The sequence below is a fragment of the Myiozetetes cayanensis genome, unplaced genomic scaffold, assembly GCF_022539395.1.
Source record: "Myiozetetes cayanensis isolate MyiCay16 unplaced genomic scaffold, myiCay2020 scf9, whole genome shotgun sequence".
NCBI classification, from domain to species: Eukaryota; Metazoa; Chordata; class Aves; order Passeriformes; family Tyrannidae; genus Myiozetetes; species Myiozetetes cayanensis.
This window is the reverse complement of record NW_026088185.1, coordinates 17,366,360-17,390,390: the sequence shown is the minus strand read 5'-3', so window position 1 is coordinate 17,390,390 and position 24,031 is coordinate 17,366,360. Positions and strand designations below refer to the sequence as shown.

The following is a 24,031-nucleotide window of genomic DNA, read 5'->3' as shown; positions in this document are numbered from 1 at the left end:
GAGCCATTTTTGTTCATGTTTTACCAACATGCACCTAGAAGACCATGCACAACAATGTCAAAAAAACCTGACTGTCTTGGGCAACTACACTGCAGCAAATTCTCTTTGGAAAGGAGCCATGCTATGTTTACTTAGAGTTTTCTTAGAAGTCCGTTAAAGCCAATCATATTTAAGTACCAGTATATCTAGATTTGCACACTAGGAGCTGGACACACTGCCCTCCATCCACACACATATCCTTGGCAGTACTACAACTGCTACATCCTCCCTCCATGGTTGACTCTGCAAGTGGCACAAAATATCACTGCTGTAGAACTGCCCCTTGCTTTTCTGGCTTTCCTTTCTCTTGGTCTTCATTTCTACGTGCATGAATGTTGATGTTTTCTTAATCCCCAAAAGGTACATGCATTTTCCTTTTCCAGGGTGTAAAAGGCTCTGAATTATAAGAAGCCAGCTCTGAGATGGCTGCTGGAATGGATGATGAAAAACAGCAGAGAGCTCATGAAGGCAAATTCAGAACTGGACGTCCAAAGTGAGTATTTGCATCCAATGGAGAGAATGTTTACAAAGTCAGATACAAACCTTCCTTCCTCCCTCCTTCCTTTCTTTTTCCCTTTTTTTTTTTTGTCGTTCCCATATACCTAAGGATGTCTTAAAAAAAAAAAGAAAAACAGGAGGATGATGGAGAGCACACACTTACCACTGAGGTCAGCAATCATTCTTCTTTAGCTTGGCAAGATGTCCCAGAGCTGGGTCTGACCCTGGTGGATATTGTCTTCCTAAGTACACAAGTTTCCCCAGCAGCACTGGTGTAGCTGTCACTACCATCAGAAGGACTGGCTGTAAGAGGTGAGTGTCCTGGGAACCTGCTCCATAGAGGGACTGACAGCCAGACCAGCAGCCTTTTGTGGCTTCCCTGTGTACAGGGAAGGGGTCAAGTGACTGCACTCTCAGGGCACTTGTTCCCTGTGTCTTGCAGGTCAGAGACGTGCTGTGAACCAGCTGCCAATTCAAGTGCCTGTGAAACCCTGCTCCTAAGTGTAGTGGGCAGCACGTGAATTGGAGACTCCCTGGAGCAAAAATGTTGCCCAGCCCTGCAAACACAGGCCACTTTTGTTCACATACAGCCAGGGCACAAGGGGGCTGCCCACATGCAGCTTGCTCGAGAGCCAAAGGTCTTTCTGAAAGGGGGAGAGCTGCTCGGAGGGCTTTTACAGCAGCTCATCTGCCTGAGTTGGAGGAGCAAATTCAGAGAAGGATGATTCTCACAGAGGTGACAGCCCACTGAACTGTTCGAGGAGGCCCCAAAATCGTAAACAACTCCAGGCTGTTCCTCACTCTAACCCCTTGTGACATGAGCAGACCATCAATCCATCTCAGGGCAGTGGAGCTGCAGAGGTTGCTTTTTATGGCCTGGGCAGGAATTTCCCCCAGCTCAGTGTTTGATTTGGGCAGCACTGTAATCTCTTTCTCTTCCAACATTTCTAGTTGTTGCTTTGGCCTCATATTGATTTTGACAGACATACATACCAAAAATATAATGCCTGCACTGTGCTTGTCAGGAAGATAAATAGAATAATGATGAGAGAGGGGAGATGAGGTGGCCATCTGACCCCTTTTTGCTGGGGAACGCTGCTGCCAGGGTTTCAGCCTGTCCAACTGCTGCCATGGCTCACTGTACCTCTGTGCTGGGGGAAATCTGGTCATACTGCCTGGGTGGGATGGGATGACTGTGGGACCTGCTCATCCTGTGCTGATGTTGCTGAGACCTGCCTTCAGCAGGGGGAATGACAGCAGCCCCTCTGTCTCCCCATCTACACCCAGATCTCAGTAATACCACGCCAGTGGACAAAACACTGCCATGCTCCCAGGAATGGTGGGTCTCAGGGCTGGGTTTCACAGGCAGTGTTGCTGCTGGTTGGCTTATTTCCATGAAATGCTAGAGAAAGTAAATCCAGTTCCTGTTCAGCTGGGAGGGTAGAGTGCCCGCTTGTGCCTCCCCCCAGTGCTGCCATGGCTGAGTTAATTCCCCATGAGAATCTGCTTTCTTGCTGGCTCCGGTGTGAAATGTGGATAGGTGTTCTTGGACATTGTTTACTTTTTAAAGAAAACAGTATTTGCTACTGCAGCTTTGCTCTATCTTACCTGCTTCCGCTGATTATTTTCTAGCAGTTGGCCTTGTCTGACAGCATACTGACCACAATCTGCCAACTTGCTGAGCTGATTTAAGGAGCAGAGGTTGCTTAAACCCTCTGTCCTTCCTCACTCAGAGCAGAAGCTCCCAGGCAGGGCACCCCACACCTCTGTCCTCCTCTCTAGCTCAGCTCATGCTGCTGAGGATCAAACTCCATGTATTTTAAGACTTTCTGAAACTTGCAAATTTACTGCCAAGAACACTAGAGTGTGCATCAACTATACACAATTAATTTTTTTGATTGTGCTATAGAATGCACTTTGACATAACAATAATAATTATTACTTTAGCCTGGGAAAGATGGGCAGTGGCTTATGTAACTGTGGAAAAACCCCAAACTAAGAGACCCCCTGACATCTAATGTCACTAAAATGGAACCAAATAGCTCTGCTACCTCTGAAAATTACATCTGACAGAATTATTTTCTGTACATGTGTCCACCATAGAAGAGTTTTTACATAATATTCTTATCTAATGAATTGCCAAAGTGTAGTAGTTCAAGCCAGTTTGTTGCAAAAAGTTAGAGGTTAGAGAGGAGAAGTCTATTAAAGCAATAACACTATTAAGGGTCTGCCAAGATCACACTTGAGTACATGTAAATACAGGGCCTTTGAGATTAATGTCTCAGAGGACAGAGGAATAGTGCTGGGAGGCAGTGACGGCTTGGGAAAAATGAGAGCTGGGGCTAAAGGGCACAGCCTTTCCCTGCAGCTCCCACTCCAGCACCACTGTGCTCCCCCCAGCCCACAGCAGCCCCCAGCAGCTGCAGCCCACTGCTCCCACCCCTGCCACCCCCTGCCCATGGGTCGGAGCCTCCTCCAGGAAACTTCATGAGGTGGTTTGGCAGGTGCTGATGGGTGGCAGACGTGAACACTGAGCTATGTGGAATGAAGTGGCTTCATATACTGGGGCGCAACACGTGCATTTGTTTTTCTGCCTTGGTAAGCAAGGTGAGGGCTTCCTGCAGCAGAGAGGGCATTTCCCTCATGCTGCGAAAAAACCCAAGGGCCTGAAAATTGAGTTGTGCCCTGGGAGCAGGGCACTGGCAGGCAGTAGCAAGCCCTGACGGAGGCTTTTTACCTGCCCCTCCCACTTCGTTCCTCCTGAGAGAGCTGCCAGGAGAGAGATCCCTGGGGAGAAGGTCATGCCACCACCTGTACCCCCACTCCCACCCTCTCCCAGCAACCACATTTTGTTGAGGGTTGGTGGAGGCAATGCAAATCAACTTTTCCAAAGTGGCAGTGGCAAAGCTTGTATAACAGGGAAAAAAAACAGGCTGCAGTAAGTATTTCTGATTATTTTCTGATAGCCTCCTGTTTCCCACAGGTATACATTTGTAGAATATTTTGTAAGTGATTTCTTTATGATGTGACTAAATGTAATTTGTGTTTTCAAAGGGAATTACAAATCAAAAACAATGAAAGGGCTGGAATCTTGAGCTTTTAAAAGTAGCTACTGCATATCAACAACAGCTACTTTTGATCAATATCTTTTGCTATGCACTTTGTGGAATGGCTACAGGATACACAAATGAGCATTGTAATTAAACTCCCATAATGTGCATCATAATGCTCTGGGCTCCAAATGATCTGCTCTGACTTACACTTGGAAGAATCATTAAGGTTTCTATCAAAACTGAGCACATTTTATCCATTCCCTTAGTGCACTGATGAATATAGTATCAATCGCACTTTTTCTCTCACTGAACTGTATTATTCCTTTAGTTTTCCTTCCCTTACTTTCTTCATTTTTGTGGTCTCACCAGTGTCAAAGAAACACAGTATTGAATAGGATCAGATGTGACCACCTTCAATTCAACATGCAGGATGCATTTGCACCCAGCCTTTACTAATAAGGAAATTACAGAAAAGCACAAGGAGATAAAAAATTGACAAAAGAAAAAAAGAAAATCTATTTCTCCTTGGAGAGACAAAAAAGGAAAAATATACTAATTGCATTGGGTAGGTATTTTGTGGAGCTGGTGCAGTTGGTCTTACAATAAACTGATTTGTTTACTATATAAACTGATCATACACTATAAATATTTAAATTTATATTTATTTTACAAAATCTGATTCTACCTATCAGAGCACAGTGCCAAGTATTTACCTTAAAAAGGTACTTCATAAAAATTCACATCCAGCAGACATGTAGAGGTCTAACTATAATTAAATCTCCAAAAGTGGCCATCCTCCTGCTTCTGTATAAGAACAAGTGTGTCCTTTCTGGGTTGCAATCAATAGCAGGTTACCTGATTATACACCTTATTATGTCATGTATAGTAGTGTGAGCCACTGGAGGGTGACATGTGAACAAATAGATTTGCTTGATCAGATCTTTTCAAGAAACACACCTTACAGGAGAGAGAAAAACAATCAGTGTGTGTTATAGGTTACCGATTTACAATTTACATCATAAATCAATGTCTGATTATTTTAATGCAAAATGTTTTTAGCTTCATTTTATTGCACTAATGGTTTCAATAACACACTATAATTTGCTCAGATAGAGCAATTGAAGAGGTGATTGGACAGCTCTTACAGAAATTTTTAATTACTGTCATTAGTGGCTGCAATCTTATTCTTTTCTATGGAGCTAAGATACAGGTTATTGCATTGTGCCACGAGTGCTCTGTGGCCATGAGAATCCAAACTCTCCCTTTCTTCTGAAATGCTTGCTTCTATAAATATGTGTCTGCACAGGTCTCATCACAATAATTACTAGCATCACACAAACATTAACTAATGTACCCACATGCTCTTTTAGGCAGGTGTGGTGGTACATCCCCATCCTTGGGCTGTGCTATGACCTCAGAAATACTCATTAGGCCTCGACCTTGACAAACAGCACCTGGGCTCAGCTTTGATTGAGCTTATCAGAAACACTGTCTGCTCCTAGGGACTTATGCTGCCTAGTGAGCTCCTAGTTTTTAAAGAACAGTCTTGAAAAGTGACTTTTCTTGCCTGAAAAACAACCCAACTGGAATGATATTTTTATCAGACTTTCAAAGAAAAGTACTGACCCAAAGTGAGGCCAGAATGAAAAATTACTATGACTAAAGCCAACTGTCTTGCAAGCCTATAAACAGCAGTCCTAAGTGAGATCCTTTGAGCTCTCCTGGACCACAGCAGGCTATGACCAGCATCTCCCTCTGAGTGAGATGCCTCTCAGAGCCAGAGAACTCTCAAGTTTGCTGTACTTGGAGGACCCACAACCGAACACTAACAATGGAGCCTGGGCTGATACCCCCACTCCTCGAGGCTCAACCTATTGAGAAGATGCAAAGGCATCTGACGTGAGTACTTCACTAAATTCAAGAGGAATTTTTCAAGTGTATGTACAAATCTTGTACATACTCGTTTAAGTCTGCGTGTGTGTGAGTGTGAATATGCCATAGAAAATGTAGTATGCTCTCCTAGATTCCTAAGTATCCTAGATTCATAAGGAATTTAGGCCTGTAATTGAGTTGCTGTTGAGCTATAGAAAATTCTATAAGAATCTTTTCTTAAATTGTGTACATTAAGCTATCAATTAAGCGCTGTTAAGTTTAAGTGCTGTTAAAAACTTTTAGGCCTAAACTGTTGTTCAAGTCTGGGGCTAAGTTTGACAAGGAGATAAAACTACTCTGAACCTTGTGACTCAGTGGGAATGTCTCCCTTATTCCTTTTTATCCTTAGCCTTTCTCATCCTTACCCTTCTTCCGTGTAGAAAATTTTTGGTTGATTTTAGTTTTAGATTGATTGATTTTAGATTTCAGTACAATTTTTCTCTGTGTGCTTTAACCATGTAGTAAGTAGAAGAGTAAACATTGCCAACGAACTTTGTCGTGCTTTCGCTTTTATATTAAACCTGCTTTTCCCAATACCTTTGCCACTGATTCTCTGAGTATCCTGAAACACTCATTCACAACAGCAGGTAAAAATGTACTGCTACAATTTGAGGGGAAAAAAAAAAGGAAAAGGAGCATAAAGTATGTTGTCCATAGTTAAGATAGGAAGTGTGTAAGAAAGCCAGGGACAGGGCAGCAGGAGTCCAGCCTCCAGAGAGAAAAGTTGTGTTACAATGCCAACAGCCAAAATCTGCGGGGTGACATGGAGGACATGGCTTGTCCTTCCTCCCAGCAGACCAAAGGTCACATTTATTGCTTCTGACAATGGAGCTATTGTTGGAGCTCCATGTTCTTGCTACTGCTTGAAGCTCCTAATATGTAAACAACTTTGATTCCCCCAGATGGATGCAGAAAGTGTTGCACAGTCGATCTACTTCATGTCCCTCTGTAATTTCAGCCCATTCCCTTAGCACATCTTCCAAGGGCTGCTACCATGCACTGACAACTCATTTCAAGGACAGACAAGAACTTAACAGACTATTTTCTTGGAAACATTTGATAAAACATCCTGAGGGATGAGCTCATTGGTAGCACCAGGCAGGCCATGCAGGCCCCAGACTGGGGACTGAACAGGCAGAGATGTTCTCTTCCACTCACATTAGCCTAATTTAAGTGTGGCTGAAAATTAAATGCTCACCTGGCTTCAGCTTTGCAGTTCTTCAGTTATTGTTAATAGCTAGATGTAGGACAGTGGTGCTGCCTATATCTTGACAAACACAGGGAAACTTTTTCCATCACGGTAAAGCCAGTTGGTAAGTTTGTTCTGCCTATCCACTAAAGGCATGTGGGCCCTGCAGGGCAGAGCAGTGGCATGAAGGGCACGAAGATGAAAACAGGAGAAATCACGGTGGCACAGGTCACAACAGCCATCACCTGAGTTACAGATCTTCATTTTTTCGTACCCTTGCTGTGTGCTGTAGGAAGGGAAGCCCCTGCCCTTCATGTACTTCCAATTTCTCTTTTCCCTTTCCTACTCCCTTCTCCCCAGTCCTCTGTAGAGTGTAAGCTGACATACTCAATTTACAATAAAATAATTATTTTTCACATATTAGAAAAAGAGCTGAAAATACAGTTTACAAAATGTCCTGTCCAGATTCACCACAAAGTCCCTGCTCTGGCCTATTAATTTTAAAGCCACTTGACCACATACGTAATTTGAAGATTTGAACAATGCTGTTTGCATTAAGCATAAAATGGAAAATTAACTGCAGTCTGAAGTTAGTACCATCAGTGCTCCATAACATTTCATATGATGCTCTTAAAACCTGTGAAGGTTGGCTACTTTTCTAGTAAAATTCTGATAATAGTGATTCAAGATGTTAAGGCTGTTACTGTTGATAAACTGGATCTCTTCTTCTGTGTAAGTAAATTAGTATTGGTAGCTTTCTTGTTCTGAAAGAAGTAAAACTACATCAAAATTCAGAAAACACCCCCCTCTTCCCAGCTGAGCTGTCTTGTTTGGAAACCGTCTGGGTGGCAATCCTCCACTAGTGTGGATTTAGAAGAATGGAGTGTGGTCAGGTCTCTGGAGAACCTATTTAGTTCATCTGCCTTTGTGCATGTGCTGAGAAGCCAGCAGTGCAGGTAAGTATGTAATTATGGGCTTATTTAAAATGGAGATTCTTTTACATGACAGATTGCAGCGTGTGCAGGAGGAATAATGCCCACAGAAAATAGAACACCTCCGCCAGGGCTCTTGTACTCTGTTGTGCTATAGCCTATTTACAGCTTTGGCTTTAGAGATGATCCGTGGTTTGCCTTACCCGGACACAGGTCTGTGTGCGGGCTGCACACGCATGGGGCCTCCTCCCTCCTGCGGATTGCAGTGGGGACCCGCCTGTCAGGCAGGCACCTGGGAATGCTCAGCAGCAACAGTTGCACTGGTATTGAGCCCTGCTCAAACCGCAGGATAAACAGAGGATTATAGCAAACACCAGGGCCACAAATCCCATACAGCTTTTTCAGGGCTTCTCCCATTACTCTTGCTTGCCAAATACCACATAGCAGTTATTTTACTGTGTCTAACGGCTGCACTTGATTTAATGTGCTATTATAAATGTTACCTAAAATGCTTTAAAATCACCCATCTATTTTCCGCTGGCCTGTCTTCAGATAGTACTTTGTTTGCAAAGGGCAAGGCAGCCAACTTCTTTGCTAAATTCTGTTGCACTGCTGTACTACCAAAGGACAGCCAGGACACAGGACCTTTCCTGCATGGAGAAGCCCCTGCTGCCCCTGAAAACTGACAGGTTTGGGGCATTTATTTCAGAGTGGTGAAAACCAATCCACGTTTGGTATATAAAATTTATTTAAAAAGAAAATATAACTGAGGCCCCAGCGGGGCGGGCCTGGGCCCACTCCCCAACTTTCTCCCCCCCGCTCCTCCGGCTGGCGCGGCTTTCCGGCCGGGAGCTTTTCGCGCCACAGGGCCAGGCCCTTGCAGCTCCACAAACCCCACACCGCGAATAGGAAAAAAAGAAATGGGCCTCTGCACTGGCCCCTCTGGGGACGTCCCGGGAGACCTGGAGAGCTCCTCAGCAAGGGTTGTGGGACGAGCGCGGGGCGATCACGCCGGGTGCCCGATCCCGGGGGGCTGACAGTTGTATCTGCCAGGACGCGGGCGGCAACGCGGGAAAGGCGCCGCCGGGCCCCGCCCCCCGCTGTCCCGGCCGCTTTGGCGCGAACCTTCAGTTCGCCGAGCTCGCCCCGCCGCCCGCATCGCCAGCATGGCTCCGCCGCGCCCGCAGGTCAGGCTGTCCGCCCGCATCGCCAGCATGGCTCCGCCGCGCCCGCAGGTCAGGCTGTCCGCCCGCATCGCCAGCATGGCTCCGCCGCGCCCGCAGGTCAGGCTGTCCGCCCGCATCGCCAGCATGGCTCCGCCGCGCCCGCAGGTCAGGCTGTCCCCCCGCATCGCCAGCATGGCTCCGCCGCGCCCGCAGGTGAGGCTGCCCGCCCGCATCGCCGCACGGCCGCGGGTCGCTGCTGCTGCTGCGGGAAGAGGGAAGGCTGTGGCGCTTGCAGCCGCGCTTTCCCGGGACTCTGCGGAGTATTGCGAACTGGCGCAGGCCGGGTACGCCGCGCTGCGGGAGGCGGGTGGGGTTGGCCGGGGAAGCTGTTTGGGCTGGGAGGCTCTTTAGGCTGGGCACCCCGGAGAGAGCGGCGTGGGGACAGCCCCTCCACGCGGGCCGGTAGGCTCGGGCACCCTGCCCCGCCGGGGTGCTGGAGCTCCCCGTGCCCCGCGCATGGCGGTTCCCCTGCGCGTCTGACTGGGGTAGAGGACGCGCCGTAGGAGCTCCGCTCGGAGCGGGGCGGGCGGCCCGGCACCATGTGGCCAATGCCTCCCTGGCACCTGCCCGCCGCCCCAGGGCCGAGGGCGCGGGGTTGGCCGTAGGACGGTGATGGCTGTAGGACGGTGATGGCTGTAGGACGGGGGGGTCCTTGGTCGGGGGCACGGCCCCGCGCGGCAGAGGCAGAGGGCGGCCCGGCCACACGTGTGTGGGGCGGCACCATCTTAGCGGGAGGCGGGAAAAGCTGCCCGCGGACTGGCGGGCGTGAGGGGCCGCGCCTGAGGGGACGGGCGTGTCTATCCGGTGGCCACCCCGGGCCGGCTGGGCTGGGCCGGGCTGGGCCGTGCCCGAGGCCCTTCGGTGCCGGTCGGCCCGCCGCGGGGGTCTCCCCGGCTGGGCGCTCCCTCGGCCGTGGCTGGAGACACCGGGAGCGGCCTCTTTTGTGTGTGGGGCCGGGCCGGCCGCCGTGCTGTGCCTCGCCAGCGCTGGCGAAACAGCCGAAAATCCGAGAGCAGAGCGGTGCTGTGAGAGGTCGGAGAGTTCTGAGTTGCCCTGGGTGGTTACTGTTTAAGCCCTGTTTATACAGAGTTTGGCCCTTTCGGTGGGCCCGTGAAGCGGTAGCGCTTGTGGGTGCTGCCGCCTTGGCCTTCGGGTCGATGCCACCCTCGGGAAGTAAAATGGGTCATTGCCAGGAGAAACATTCCCTGGGAAAGGAAAAACTGAAGCCTATCAAAAAAGGTCGTTCAAACCGATGGTGTGCCACCGATGGTGGCAAAACGAACAAAACAGCAAGCTGCTGTGTCTAGAATAGTTGTTTCAAATCTCTCGTGGGTATGATCCTATGGCCCTTCCTAAACAGCTGCAGTGTTATCTAGTGTTTGCCTCAAACTGAAAGGAATAAATCAAAGCAGATCTCTGGGCACTGTTCATGTATTGCACTTTTTTCTGTCACTGTCTATGAAGACTGGGATAGAACAAGATTTGTGTGTATATTTCCACTTGTGTGTTTGCACAAAAGAAGTGTTCTTAAATCCTGAACAAAACTCATCTGTAACAATGGTCAGAACTGTATCAGAGTAAAAACCCATTCCCGTTTCTAACTTTGGGATTTATTTCAAAGCTAATGTTAGTTATGCTGACTTGCATTCAAGATTGTTAAACATCCTAAAATGTTCAAACCATCTAAACTTCAATAGAAGGATATGCTTAAAAGCTAGTATGCTACAGTAGGTCTGTTCTTAATGGTATTGCCGTTGTCATTTTTCAGCGCCGAGGTCGTTCAGGAAAGAACTTCACAGCCTTCCGAAATACAAAACTGATTCCCATGGAAACATCCTCGTCCTCTGATGACAGTTGTGACAGTTTTGGTTCTGATAATTTTGCAAACACAGTAAGTACAGTACAAGAACAAATAAAACTCTATGTGCAGTACTAGTAAAGCTTGAAAAAATGTAAATCTGGTAAAACTAGTAAATGTTTGGTGCACGATTAAAACTACTTGCTCTGCTTTTTTTTTTTTCTTGTAGTAGTTACAAATCTGTGCTATATGCTGTAATTTCATTTCACTCTTCACTTGTGCTTCTAGGTGGTAATTGTTGGAAACAGATTAGCTATTATTTCTAGCCTTCGAAATGTCACCTGACCTGCCTAGTAATTTGTAATTTTACTTCTGAAACTCCTTGTTAAATGCCTTAACTAATTTTTTTCCTTATTAAAGTAAATGTAAATTATTTTCTGTATAACTTCAGTTAAAGGATATTTTATTCTTCGTAGAAACGCAAATTTAGGTCGGATATTGGGAAAGAACTGGCAAAAATGTTTCATGAAGCCTCTGATGATGAATCTTCCTGTGGCTTTTCAGGAAATGAGGTTCAAGATGCATTGGTAAGACAGCTGATTTTAGTTTGTAATTTTTCCCTTTAATTCTTACACATTCTTAATTGAAAAAACAGTGTCAGCTTCAGCTTGTCTCAAATGTTTAAGAAAAGAAGTATTACTGCATTTTGTACACAGTGTAAGGAACCAAAGTTAAATTTTCTTGTCTCCATAAAAAGCACTCAATATTCTGAGCTCTACAAGTTCAGAATAAAATCTGCCATATATATTTTGAAATATAGCTCTTAAACTGTCCTTGCTGGATGTTCCTCTGTTGGACCCTAACATTTCTGGTTTCCTCAATATGAAATGTTGAGCTAGCCCATGGATTCCAGCAAACCTGAGAAAAATCTCTGTGTATTTTAATATGCAGTCAGACCTGCTCTCCAGCAGCATAACATGAAATGCAGTGTGCCTTTAACAGTAGAGAAATAGTGATAGGTGGTGAAATCTGCCTTCCTGCTTTTCCTTGACATCAGTGCAAGATCAGTTTTATTGCTTGAAATCACCAACAGTTGGTGTTGAGAAAACAGAAGTAGTACTATGGTTGGCAAAAAACAGGTTTGTCATAACTTCAGAACACACTGAGGAATGACTAGAAAAGAAAAATGTCTGCCTTTAAAGGCAGTTCTCTTTCCCACACCACACGAACTATCTTTGCTATTAGACCTGCAAGTGACAGCTAAGTCTGCTGCAACTGAAACCACTCTCCATTTTTGGATGTGTTGCGGTAGTACCATGTGGCTCTCCCTGAGGGGTTTTTATCCCTGTCCTCCCCTCTTCTCTTGCCCCCTCCTCCTAAAATATACTAGAGCACTAGGACTGGATGTCTAAATTTCAGCCAAATAGCCTCTTTTACCAGCCACAAACAAAATATTGTTGACTGTATTTGATTGCAGAGCAACTCCCTTGGACTTACATGCTTCCCTTCTGCTTTGTTAACAGAAACTGGAATCGGATTCAGAGGAGAATGATACAAGTGCAGAAAGTGAGGTAGCTCAGAGAGGGCAGAAATGCTCTATTCCTCTAAAAGTAGCCATAAGGTTTCCACTTCGAAGATCGGAGAGGAGGAAGGGTGAGACAGAACCTGTTCCTGAAACACCAATGCCTGATTCGGATTCAGACTCTGACGCTGAAGACAAGGGGGCCATGTTTTTAGAAAAAAGAGCTTTAAACATAAAGGAAAACAAAGCAATGGCAAGTATTCAGTGTCTCCCCGGGGACTCTCCCTTCTTCCCCTCTCCCTCTTGACTCTGGGGGGACCTCTTTGTTTAAATAAACTGTAATGGGAATTTATGTGAATGCATTAAAAGGAATTTGCATTCCTAATATATACTTCTGATACTCTATATCCACTGGCATGTGAAAATGCATAGGCTGCAAGCCTAGCAGCATGGTAAGTTTGAGCATTTCCAAATTACTTGCAGTCACTAGAACATAAATAAGACATAAAAGTAAAGAGTAGAAGAGTGACTGCATTTCCTTTAATTAATTGTACTTCTAGCCAATTGCCCTAATAGTCTGTAATAGCACATAAACACCCTTTTAAGGTTCTGCTTAATTTTTCTTTCTCTTGTTAGCTTGCAAAACTAATGGCTGAGTTGCAAAATGTTTCTGATATCTTTGGTGGGAGAAAATCATTGCCAGCTGTCAGTCATGTGAGTATAAACTTACTGTATTTGTCTTCAGGTTTCCAGGAGTCAAATTCTGACTCTCAATTAAAAAACTTAACAAACTCTTCAAATTAAAGTCCAGCAGAATTTCATTGCTTCCTAAAAGAGGTATCCTCATTGTGTAATTTTCTTTTGATTTGCCACTGTATAAAGCAGAACAGATTAATTCATAAAGGTAAAGTGTCTCCACAGGCCAGTAAAACTAAACAAGGTGCTATGTAAATACGTATTTTTACAAAGGCTGGAGATAAGGGGGTCAGCTCAGACTTTGAAGCTCAGGCCTGAATATTCTGTGAGTCTGGAGACTTGAAAAACACCTGGCATTTAGACTAATCCTTAAGAAGGTTGGGTTGTGAATCAGTAGTGTAGTGAATTTCACTGCTGGTTTATCTATAAGGTGGGTGAAGATAAAAACAACACTAAAAATCGTAACTTCTCATAGACAGGGGTTCTGCTGATGCATGGGGGAATTATTGTGTCTTACACCTGCATAGACACAAACTTGCTTTTGACTGTTTCTCTGTGATTAGCAGAATACCTGAGATGAATTTGCCTAGGATGTTTTTACCTTGTGTTTTCTGACAGGGACAGGGATAGACATGTCTTTGGGAAAGACAGAAGAAAAGCATCTTTTGGGGAGGAATTCAGCAGGGGCTGGAGCTGTCTGGGTTTCTGCCTGTTTCATTAGGGGCTTTTAAATTTAGCAGGGACCAAAGCGACTTCCAAGGCGTTCATCGCCCAGATGTGCTTTGAGGAGGAACCCAGACCGGAGTTCTCGGCCTCACACAAGGTCCAGGTCCTTGATTGAAGGTCCTCCTACTCTTTTACCAGAAGAGGAGGAAGATGACCGGTACATCTTGGTGAGAAGAAGAAAGATACCTGATGAATACCTGGAGGTATGATGAGGGTCTAATTCCCCTGTTGTGGGTTGTGAAGGTGTTTTTTTATTCCTTCAAGACAATAGCAATTCATACAGAGTTGATGAGGTTTATCAGTATGCCACAGTCTTGGAAGAAGTACAGAAAATAACATATTGTACATGTTCTCCATTTTCTGTCCCTTATCCTTGGAAAATGACTTCCTCTTGCACTCTAGCAGGAATTATGCAAGATAGTAGCATATCTGCACCTTGAAGGTGACAAATCAAGTGAATGTGCTAAAGCTGCATTCATACCATATGTCTGTGCAAACTTCTGGTATTTCTTGTTTAATATATAGTGGGTGTTTGAGGCTTTGGCATTGCTGTGAAAATCCTTACCTTTGTAGAGTTTTTGCTGAAACTAATACTTGTGTCTTTGCTAATCAGCATGAAGCCCGATCTCCCAGGAGAGGTCACCGTGGTGCCATGGCTTTTCCACACATTGTGCGCCCAGTTGAGGACATAACAGAGGAAGAGCTCAATAATATTTGTGGATCTGCAAGAGAAAAAGTATATAACAGGGCCATGGTAAGTATATTCCAGCTTTGTGAAATGTGTACTTTGTGAAGTTATTTTCTTGTTATTCCTTGCTTGTGTTTTAGCATCAAATAGAGCAGACTCTCTCTCACTGAGAGGAAGGATGTGATGTTTGGGAGAAAGATCTCAAAGTGTCCTTTCTTATTTTTGCCTGAATTTGTAGAATGGCCTTTACCAAGCCAATTAGCATGCTTTCCCTCTGTAACACTATCAGCTTTTCACTCTGAAGTCTATCACCTAAGTGATACCAGCCACAGAAAGCGATTAACAGACACTGAAGATGTTGTGTTAAAACAGTCTTGTTTCAAACTTGCAAGGTGGCTTTCTGTTGTTGGACAAGCACTGCTAACTGCCAAAGAGATTTTGTTAAATGCTTCATTCCCCTAACTAAAATGCCATCTTTAATGTCTTGTTTCTTTTTCCTGGGTTCTAGGGATCCACCTGTCATCAGTGTCGCCAAAAAACCACGGACACCAAGACAAACTGCCGTAACCCCGACTGCGTGGGAGTACGGGGCCAGTTCTGCGGGCCCTGCCTCCGCAACAGATACGGGGAGAGTGTCAGAACAGCCCTGCTGGATCCGGTAGGACAGTGCTGAATGTTGGCTTTGTTGTGCTTAGCTTGAGCAGCCAGGTGAATTGGTTACTCACAGTAAGAGTTTTAATAGGAGAACTGCTTACAGTGCTGTAGTACATAACGCAGGCCTAGTGTGATTCAACTTGAGTTGCAGAACTTTGTGGTGTGTAGAACTTTCTGTATTTACTACTTCTGTAGCTTTATTTGCAGGATTAAAGTATGAGAGCAGAGCAGTGGCCAACATATTCTTGTATTTGAGCATCAAAATAGTGTCATCTTTTGCCTTGCATTAGTGCTTAATACCCTATGGAAAGGTTCTGTGTTGTGTACTCTTATGGGTTGTGGTGTAGGAGTTAAACAGAGTGGAATGCTTCCTGTGGTTATGTGCAAGGCAGTCAAAGGAGAGTTTAATCCCCTACAGACTGGAGAATTTGTACTCTTGCACTGGTTTAGACAACTTCTGCAGCGCGATGTTTCCTGCAGAACTCAGTGTGGAGCAGAGCATTCTTCTTAGTTGCAGGTGTGAATTGTATCTGGCATTGCAGTTCACTTAAAAAGGCTTGTCTGTCTTTTGTCTAGACATGGAGGTGCCCACCATGTCGTGGAATCTGCAACTGTAGCTTCTGCAGACAAAGAGATGGCCGATGTGCAACAGGTGTCCTGGTTTATCTGGCCAAGTACCATGGCTTTGACAATGTCCATGCCTATTTAAAAAGGTAAGGATACCATTGTGTCAGTGACTTGGTTGCTTTAAGTGGGATAAGCATCTCAGAAGTGGGAGAGTAGAGCTGTCCACATCCTAGTTCATCAGGTAAATCTCAAGATCAGTCAGTTGGCTTCAAAATCTGAGATTTTGACATGTGCTTTTTCTGATACACTGGTTCTTACTGAAAACAACTGGTATATCCACTCTGTCTTTTGGCTCTCAACTTCAGTGTGTTTAGTGTCAGGGCTTCCAGTAATTGAACTAAACAGTTTTCAGTCTTTTGCTACAAGCTAACTCATATTTCTACTTGTCTTTCAGTCTGAAACAAGAACTTGGAATGGAAGATTGAAGCCATGACTGCCTCTAAATTTCATACTCTTTCACCAATGTCATATTATTGCCTACAGTGAATTGTTTAATCAAATGAGATTACAAAGTGCCTTCCTTCCCTCCCCTTTTGGGTAAAAAAAGGATAAAAACTTTCATTTATTTCAGCATAAATCATACTTAAGAAAACTGTTTAATGAAAGTCTTCACCCACAGGCCATTGTTTTCTCTTTAAACAACTTTGCAATAGAGGTAGTATCAGTATCAGTCCTTCCTTTCATGATAGTAACTTTTTTCCTGAAAGGAGATGGGTCTTTAAGCCATTAGTTTCACTCATGCAACAATCTGTGCTGCAGGCTTACTTATGCTTTGAAATTGGTCCCAAAAGGGTAGAGATGTTCTGAAAACTCAGGGCACTTTTCTCCACAGAACCAAGCAACCAACTTCTGCAATACAGGCACTTACTGGACATTAATGATCAATTAATTTAGAATTCTCTAAAACAACAGCATGTTCTTAAGTTCAAAAGGAAAATCCTAAAAGCTGCAGCCAAGTGGTCTCCAAGCACTAATTTTTTGGTTTTACAGAGTACTAAAAGTGCACATTGGCCATTTCAAGGCAGATTCTCTGAGTCACTTAAAAATGCAGCAGAAGCAGTTTGAGGTGGCACTTTGTATTTTTTGTTTAGATGAGAGAAGGCCACTGCTGAAAGCTTCTACAGCACTAGCATTGCCTGTTGGTGACAATGATGTGAACGTACTGGTATACATTACAGAGTGACCACTGTCTGAAACAGAATGTACCCTTTGTTAAATTGCTGTTTTGGTTGAGTCTTCTCCTTGCTCTTGCTACAACTGCAGAACTGCTTTGCAGAATCAGCAATGGTCCTGGGAAGGAGGGATGCCTCCAGACCAGGGCTTGGCTGAGTAGAGGGGTAGTGGTTCATGTGGCTATTGGCCAGCTACAAGTGGCTGAAAGGTGGTAACTTGTTCAATTTGTCAGGAAAAGCAGCAATGCATGTTTCTGTCTCCATGTGATTGTGGAAGGCTATTTCACATGATATTTATGAAACAAGTACAGCAGAAACGGAGCTGAAGAATTCCAATATGCTGTGTGCATGGTGTCTCCTGGACGCTGCTGTAGAAAAGAAGGCGCCACGAAAATTGCATCCAGAGAACCACAAAGTGTAAATGTGCTTAGTTTGGTTATGGAAACTACTGTGTAAGCTTTGTGTAAGGTTCAGAATGCAGTGTTACAAATAATGTACAGTTGAATAGTAGAAGAATCAACATGGGTTTAGACTTTTCTGCTTATGGAGTACTTGCTCTGTGTGTATACATAATGATCCACAGTTTATACCTTTCTGAGAGTTGCATAAGTGTGTGTGGGAGGGGAAGAGAGAGGAATTTAGAAACAAAGGATATTTATGTCTCAGTCTTGCAGTTACGTTTCATAAATCATTTCTCCTATTGAAAATCTCCTGTCCTCTCTTGATGTGTTTTTATAGTGTGAATAGCTCTGCAATCTGAGCTGGAGAGTGCTCTTCCCTCTAGGTGCATTTTGTGAAGAAGGAGCTCATTTTAGAAATACATGTTCTGACCGATAAAAGTTTTTTGGTTTTTGGTGGTTTTTTTGTTTCCTCCTAATTGCTTGGCTTTCCTTCTGATTGCTAGAGTGTGAAAGTACTGTGCTAAAAGCAAACCCTTGTGCCATATTGCAGAGACTGCTGTATTTAGATTTACTCAGATCTACAATGTTCTGTACAACATTTTTTATTTTGAGAATAAAAATTTTCAGGTTTAGAATTTTTTTGCCTCTGAACTGTTCTTAAAAAGCCTGTTAGACCTGCACTTACATTTTACCACCTTTCAGGTAAACTTATTTTGGGAAATAAAGGAGTTGGTTTCTTCCATCGTGCCTGGGGGAGCAGTGGAACTTGGACATCTTATTCTCCCCAGCCCTGTGTCCCTGAACCAGGCTTGCTCTTATATTTATGCTGCTTGGATTGAATTGCTTGGTACCTGGTGAATAACTTGTGATGGTTGAAATACAGTCTTTCTTCAGCCGAGATACAGACTTTAGGCAGGTGAGCTATGTGCTTATCCTTCTGGTTTCTTTCTTTTAAACTAGTGTCTACATCCTGAGCTGACCAGGATGAAAATAAAATTTTGGACACAAGTTCAAGTCAGGTGCCTGCTGTTTAATTATTTGTTTTCCCCTAAACAATCTCGGGAGCTCTTTTCTGGAGCAGAGAATAACCTGAAGGGCCTTGATTGCAGGCCGATAGTGAAGACTGGTTTTTAATACTTGTGCTGCTTTTGCGTTGGCATAACTGGATCTAAAGACAGGAGTTACATGAGTCTGAGGATGAAGATTACATAAAGCTGGCCTGTAGTGAGGGCAAATGAGGAAGAAGTGATCAAGCAGTGTGACTGAGCTATCCCAGGTACTCTACTGGTAAAATCCTCATGTTACTCACCTAAAAGATGTGTTTAGATGCCTTTCATCACACTGCTGGTGATGTGAGAATAAATTCATATGTAGTTGTGTAGGACATTAGTATATGTTTTATGTAATGACTGGGGTGTCTCAATACACCTCTTTCCCAAAGTCCCTCTACCACAGCTATTTAGGTGCTGTTAACTTGAAAAATAGTTGAAGAACTCGTGGTTGATAACTGCAGTGAATGGACAGCAATTTAAGAAACTGTGAGGAAAAGATCCTGACAGCTTTAAAAAAAGATACAAGGAAATTAATTGAAGCTCATGTATGAGGTACAGTGACTGCTAATTTATTACTGAAAAAGGCTGCATAACCTGACGTTCCCTCACTACTATCAGCTTTAGAGCCAGGTAATCTTGTGCCTAGGTCTGATGAAACCACTTTTTTTTTTTTTAATGGTATAATAAATGAATATATAGTATATACTGATTAAATCAGCCATAACCACCTTATTATCAGAAGATTTTCTTAGAATGATATATAGTAATGTGTGTAATTTGCTTCTTCCCTGTTTCACTTGCTTTTTAATTAAGCCAAATGTTGAAGCATTAGATCTCTTCAAATGCTGAGAAAAGGATTTTTGTCTTCCTTGCCAATTAAGCAAACTTTTTCGTTATATGTAAGTTACAAAACCAGAATGGCAGTGTTACTTCACAGGCTGAAGTAGCATGCACTAAACATTCCAGAGCAACACACTCAGCTGCTTAACCAGCTATATTAGTGTAGGGAACTGCAATGGAAATCTTTTAAAAAATAGGCATTAGCTTTGGAAACTATTCCTCTTCCTTCCTAGCCTCGTGGGCTGATAGACCTTGATTTTGTCTGCCAGCAACCTAAAAATGTATTTTGAAGAGAAAAGCACAGAGATGGTAACGTACCAAAGCATCATCATTTGCTTGGGTAGGCTAAAGGGGCGAAAAAGGGCAAAATGGAGGCATCTAGTTAAAGAGTGGCATCCACTTAAAGAATGGCCTCCCATGTTCCAGGGTGAGGGAACATAGCTGACTTTGAAACCATCTGTGCTACACTGTGCATCTGAAACATTCAGCAAGAGAGTCACCCACTGACCTCTGCTGGCATAATCCAGTTTGTTCTTTTACACCTTTTTGTGAGTGCAGCTCTTGCATGGCTAATGGCGTGAGCAAATATGGAGATTTTGGAAACATTGCCTGCTGTTCTTTCATGTTCTTGTCCCCTAAAGCATCTTAAAGTGAGTAAAAAGATAAAATGTTCCCTGTCGAGTATAGGCTGGCCAGCCTGTGAGTGCTAAACACCGGCACCCAGTTAATGCTGAGCTTTGTCTTAGATGTGTATGAATGTATGGGCTCCAAACACTGAAGAGAGGACAGCACCACCCTTTTATGCTTGGGTCCCACTCTTCTTCCAAGTGATAAGTCTGGGGCTCCTAACCCCACAAACACTTTGGGAGTGGCAAACAGTAGAGGAATTGTATGTTTGAACTCAAAAATGTAATGATGTGTACTAGCGGTAGGAGTCCTGAAAATGGGAGATGAGATGGGAACTAGGAATCCTACTGTGACTGATACTTATAAGAAGTTGTGGATATTGAATTTGTAAGAAAATATGTCTAGAGCATAGAGCTACAGTCATATTAAATCAGATCTACTTTTTGCTGTTTGGTACAGGCTTCCTTCCAGGTAGAATTGATCGAGCTCTGATTGTAAGGATGGCAGACAATTCTGTTACATGAAAAAAATAAACCAGAAGTCATGGTATGATCGGGATGGGGTAAGAAAGCATTGTCTCTGTCTGTCTATTAGTAGTACTTTCGTAGTGTTTGTACTCTTCACTTGAACTAGGAAAAGAAGTCAGCTAGACAGTAGATCCAGCTGTGTTGAGATGTCCTGATACAGTCTTTCCACTGGAGTATGTCTAAAGGTAAAACTTATATCTACTCCTGAAAGCAGATACAAAATGCTACTGAAACCAGAGATTTTTGTTTGGGTTCCATTTAGTTTTACATCCTGTCCTGCCAATATCCTTGCAGGCAGGGAGAATGAAATTATGTGAATTATGTGCTAGGTTGTGTCAAGAGGTTTAAGTAACAGAAGCCTATGGCAAGCATTGCTGTTTTCTTTTAGACACATATACAGTAAGAAAGCAACTATCAGCACTCATTTTGGCCTTGCTTTACCTCCTTTTGTCTGAATGCCCATGTAAAAGTGGTTTGTGAATTGCTACATAAACTTCACAATTGAGTGACTAGGGCTGGGTTGAGAGGTCTCCCACAAATAAAAATTGTTATGCATGTTTTCAGAGAATTAGCAGTTATGTCTCCTCCCTGGATATCCAAACAAGTTCCTGTTTGAAAAGAAAACTACTGGAAAGACTATACTGAAAATTTAAACATTTTAAACTTCAGAGATATTTAGATGTTTTGTATTTTATTATATAGCTGAAGTAAAACAAGTTCAGTTGGTGTCTACCATTTTGTTTAATGCCTTGGAGATTCACCATCTTTAGATATGCTCTAAAGTTCCACATCTAGAGGCTTAGCAATGTTCCTACTCAAATGTGAATGAACATAGGCACTCTTATCTTACATGATTCTTTTCTTACATAGCTTATTAGCAGAATTTAGCAGTAGGAGAGATCCTATTTCTTAGTGCTTTTGTGCTATGGGGATTTTTTTTGTTGTTGTTGAGGGGGTTGGTTTTGGTTTTGGGTATTTCTTTTTGAGGCTGGTTGTAATGTGAATACAAGTGATAACAGTGAATCATCAGGAAAAAAAAACCTTTGGAAATAAGCCAGAGTCAAATTCTTTTCTCGTGCTCTGTTCAATCTGCTTCCTCTTTAAAAGAAAACTTTCACATTAGCAGAAAAATAAATGCTTAGCCAGAGTTCTTTTTGTGTCTCTTTCAGCAGGGAGAAGGGAATGAGTGTGCCGAGCTCAATGCCCATGCTGGCTTCCTCCTGCCGTGGAGAGTTAACACTCTAAAAGCTTTTTCTTCCCCCTTTATTTCTCTTTCCATTTAATTCTTATGAAAAAGTTGTGATGTTACAAATTTAGTATTGGAAACCAAGCACAGAGTTTTGTTGTGAGGAACTGAAATGCTTTGATATAACCCTAGGTTTTTTTCTGCGTGAAGTAACTTCTAGTTTTTAAATGGTTGGTGTAGCTAGAAAACAGCACCTGTACTACAAAGCTCTGAAGAGCACCTCCAGCAAATAAAAATATACAGTATACACGATATCTATGTGCCCGTTACAGAATACAGATACAGTGTTCTGTCAAAGCCTGCTGGTATGATCTTGAACAAGTCACTTTTCCTGTAGCTGCAAGACCAAAACCCCATTCACTCACATAGATAAATTTGGCTTTAGAAAAAATTAACACTTGAATGTTCTTAACGTAATTACAATTAATTTGCATCAAGACATGCAGACTTGCCCACAGCAAAGAATAATGCCTTTTTTTCTTTTTTTTTTTCTAGGTAGCTACTAGGCACAGACTGGAAATACACACCCTTTCTTCTTGCAAGGAGAATTAGTTTATTTTTTAGACCCACTATTAAGTATATTATGTACTATAGTTGATGCAAGGGAGTTGAGAGTATTGCAGTCTGTTAGTTACAGTTTCTTGTAATTCTCACCTGGTTTTCCTGTTTCCAAAATCTCATGTCTAGCATTTGATTTTTTTTTTTTCCAGTTCTGAAGAAAAGTTATGGCTGAGATGAACAGTTTGGCTGATATCAGGCTTAACTAACTCCCTAATTAAGCCTGACTGCTGAAATATAGCTTCTGTTTTCCCCTGTACAGATGTCACATTATACTTTTAACATATTGGGATCCACGAGGAAATGGGATTCCTGCCATCTGTAAGAGTTCCCTGCTATCTGGTGATACAGCCAGCCTCGCTGGGTTCCTTTGCACCTCCCAGTATGCCACAGCTTGCTGTACAATATGCAAGACAATGTGGATTTTATAAAAGGGAGTCTCAGAAGTCCCTATGATAAATGGATTAGTTTATACAAAATACTCAACTCTTCCCCACAGTTAAAAACACCTCAGCCTCTTTCTGCCTCAATTTCTGAGCAATGATTTCTTGGTGTTTGCATGGCGCCTAAACCATGTGGACTTTATCCCTCAGTCATTGGAGAGAAGAGAGGTACTAAAAGTGGCAGACCAGGGAACGGTTGCTGCTGCTTTTACCTGTAGTAGTACTGAGCTTTGCAGTGCTGTGGTTAGTGTGTTTCCGGGAAATGGAGCACCAAAAATGCAAAAAGGGGAGAGAAACTATCTTGTAGTTTCTTTTTGTGTGAAGATCATTCAGCAAGTGCCACCAAATCCCACCACTAGTGAGAAAAGGGAGGGTATGCTTCGTTCGACAGCCCATCTGGAAACAGGTATTTTTCATCCAGTGTTGGTGAGACTGAGGTTCCTCCACATCTGTCACAACAGAAAGCTGGATATAAAGAGACCTTATGAGAGCAAATGTTACGTGTCATGAAACAGAGAAGTTATTAGGTGAAGCAAAAACTAAGGTGGATCTAAGTCTTGAGGTCCTATGTAGAGTTAATTGCCTACAGTTTACTTGGGGATAATGTGTAAGGGGAATTGTTGCATGGGGCTGTTCTGATGTCATACAGTTACAGGATGGTAACTGCACTGTGCTCGTTCCAGTGAAATCTGGTAAAGGCCAGATCCCAGTTTAGTCACAGCAAGGAGACCGAGTGGGAGATTGAGCCAACATTCTCAAGACTCCCCAGGTTTTCTTAAACTAAAGAATCAAGGGGAAGAATACAGATCGTTCAAAAATGTCAATTAAATAAGAAAAAAATCCTTTCAGGTATATGAATTGCCCCTAGTGACTCTAGGTTTACCAACACCCCTTTTTCTTTTGCCCTAAATGAAAGTCTTGCTTAACCAAAAAAACTGATGTCACAGGCCAGCAGTGATATTCGCTGATATAGATAAATTTACTTTAAAATTATTTAAGTAGTGCTTGAGCTAGGGAATTGGATTTATTTAATATAGTACCATATAACCAGAGGTGCAGAAAACATTCTTAGATGACAGAAATGTAAAGGGTTTTCTCCTGGTGCTGAGCTCCTCTGATGAATTTCCTAAGACATTGCCAATGCATGCCTTTTGTTACAGTTCAAAGAGGTTTGTATGCTAAAGTCTGCAATTGCTGAAAGAGGTGTAAATTATGCTGGAAAGTAAATATCACTTGCAGCCTCAGCTCGAACTATAGGTTCATGTTATTGCATATTTATTTATTTTTCTTAAATCTGTAAGAAGAATATTTAATCTGATCAATTGCTCTAAAAGCAAATGAAGCATAAGGCATGATTATTTGTTCATGTGTTAGTTCTCTGAGATAAAATGCTTTGTTGTATCCTGCTAATACATCCTAAATTTAGCCTTACAAGTCAGAGACTCCAGGCTAAAGCAGGCTGCTTTCTTGAGGGCTAGGAGAGACATTCATATTAGAGCACTCCTTCTTAACCTCCAGACAGACCCTTTGTCTTTATTAATGTGAATTATTTTACTTTTTACAGCAGATATCCCAAATTCTGTTT

At 43.1% G+C, this 24,031-nt stretch overlaps 1 protein-coding gene across 6 annotated transcripts; it reads left to right on the top strand.

Annotated features, from left to right (window-relative positions):
- Positions 1–513: 513 nt before the first annotated feature.
- On the top strand, positions 514–20,234 carry CDCA7 (cell division cycle associated 7). Of its 6 annotated transcripts, XM_050340223.1 has the most exons (12): positions 628–849; positions 7,528–7,667; positions 10,638–10,760; positions 11,144–11,254; positions 12,191–12,442; positions 12,826–12,903; positions 13,623–13,814; positions 14,225–14,365; positions 14,808–14,957; positions 15,530–15,666; positions 15,975–18,069; positions 20,132–20,233. In XM_050340223.1, the coding sequence occupies exons 3-11, from the start codon at positions 10,695–10,697 to the stop codon at positions 16,003–16,005; spliced, it is 1,158 nt and encodes a 385-aa protein (XP_050196180.1). In that variant the 5' UTR covers positions 628–849; positions 7,528–7,667; positions 10,638–10,694; the 3' UTR covers positions 16,006–18,069; positions 20,132–20,233. The 6 variants fall into 6 exon arrangements, with proteins under 6 accessions (XP_050196182.1, XP_050196180.1, XP_050196179.1 ...); XM_050340225.1 differs by lacking the exons at positions 628–849; positions 7,528–7,667 and adding an exon at positions 514–532; XM_050340222.1 differs by lacking the exon at positions 628–849 and having other exon boundaries at positions 2,823–7,667.
- Positions 20,235–24,031: the final 3,797 nt, after the last annotated feature.

Excerpts from the sequence above, each read along its gene's own strand:
- CDCA7 (XM_050340220.1), top strand. The coding sequence starts at position 8,906 with ATGGCTCCGCCGCGCCCGCAGGTCAGGCTGTCCGCCCGCATCGCCAGC. Across the intron at positions 14,366-14,807 it reads AAGTATATAACAGGGCCATG|GGATCCACCTGTCATCAGTG; the intron begins GTAAGTATATTC and ends CCTGGGTTCTAG. Across the intron at positions 15,667-15,974 it reads GTCCATGCCTATTTAAAAAG|TCTGAAACAAGAACTTGGAA; the intron begins GTAAGGATACCA and ends CTTGTCTTTCAG.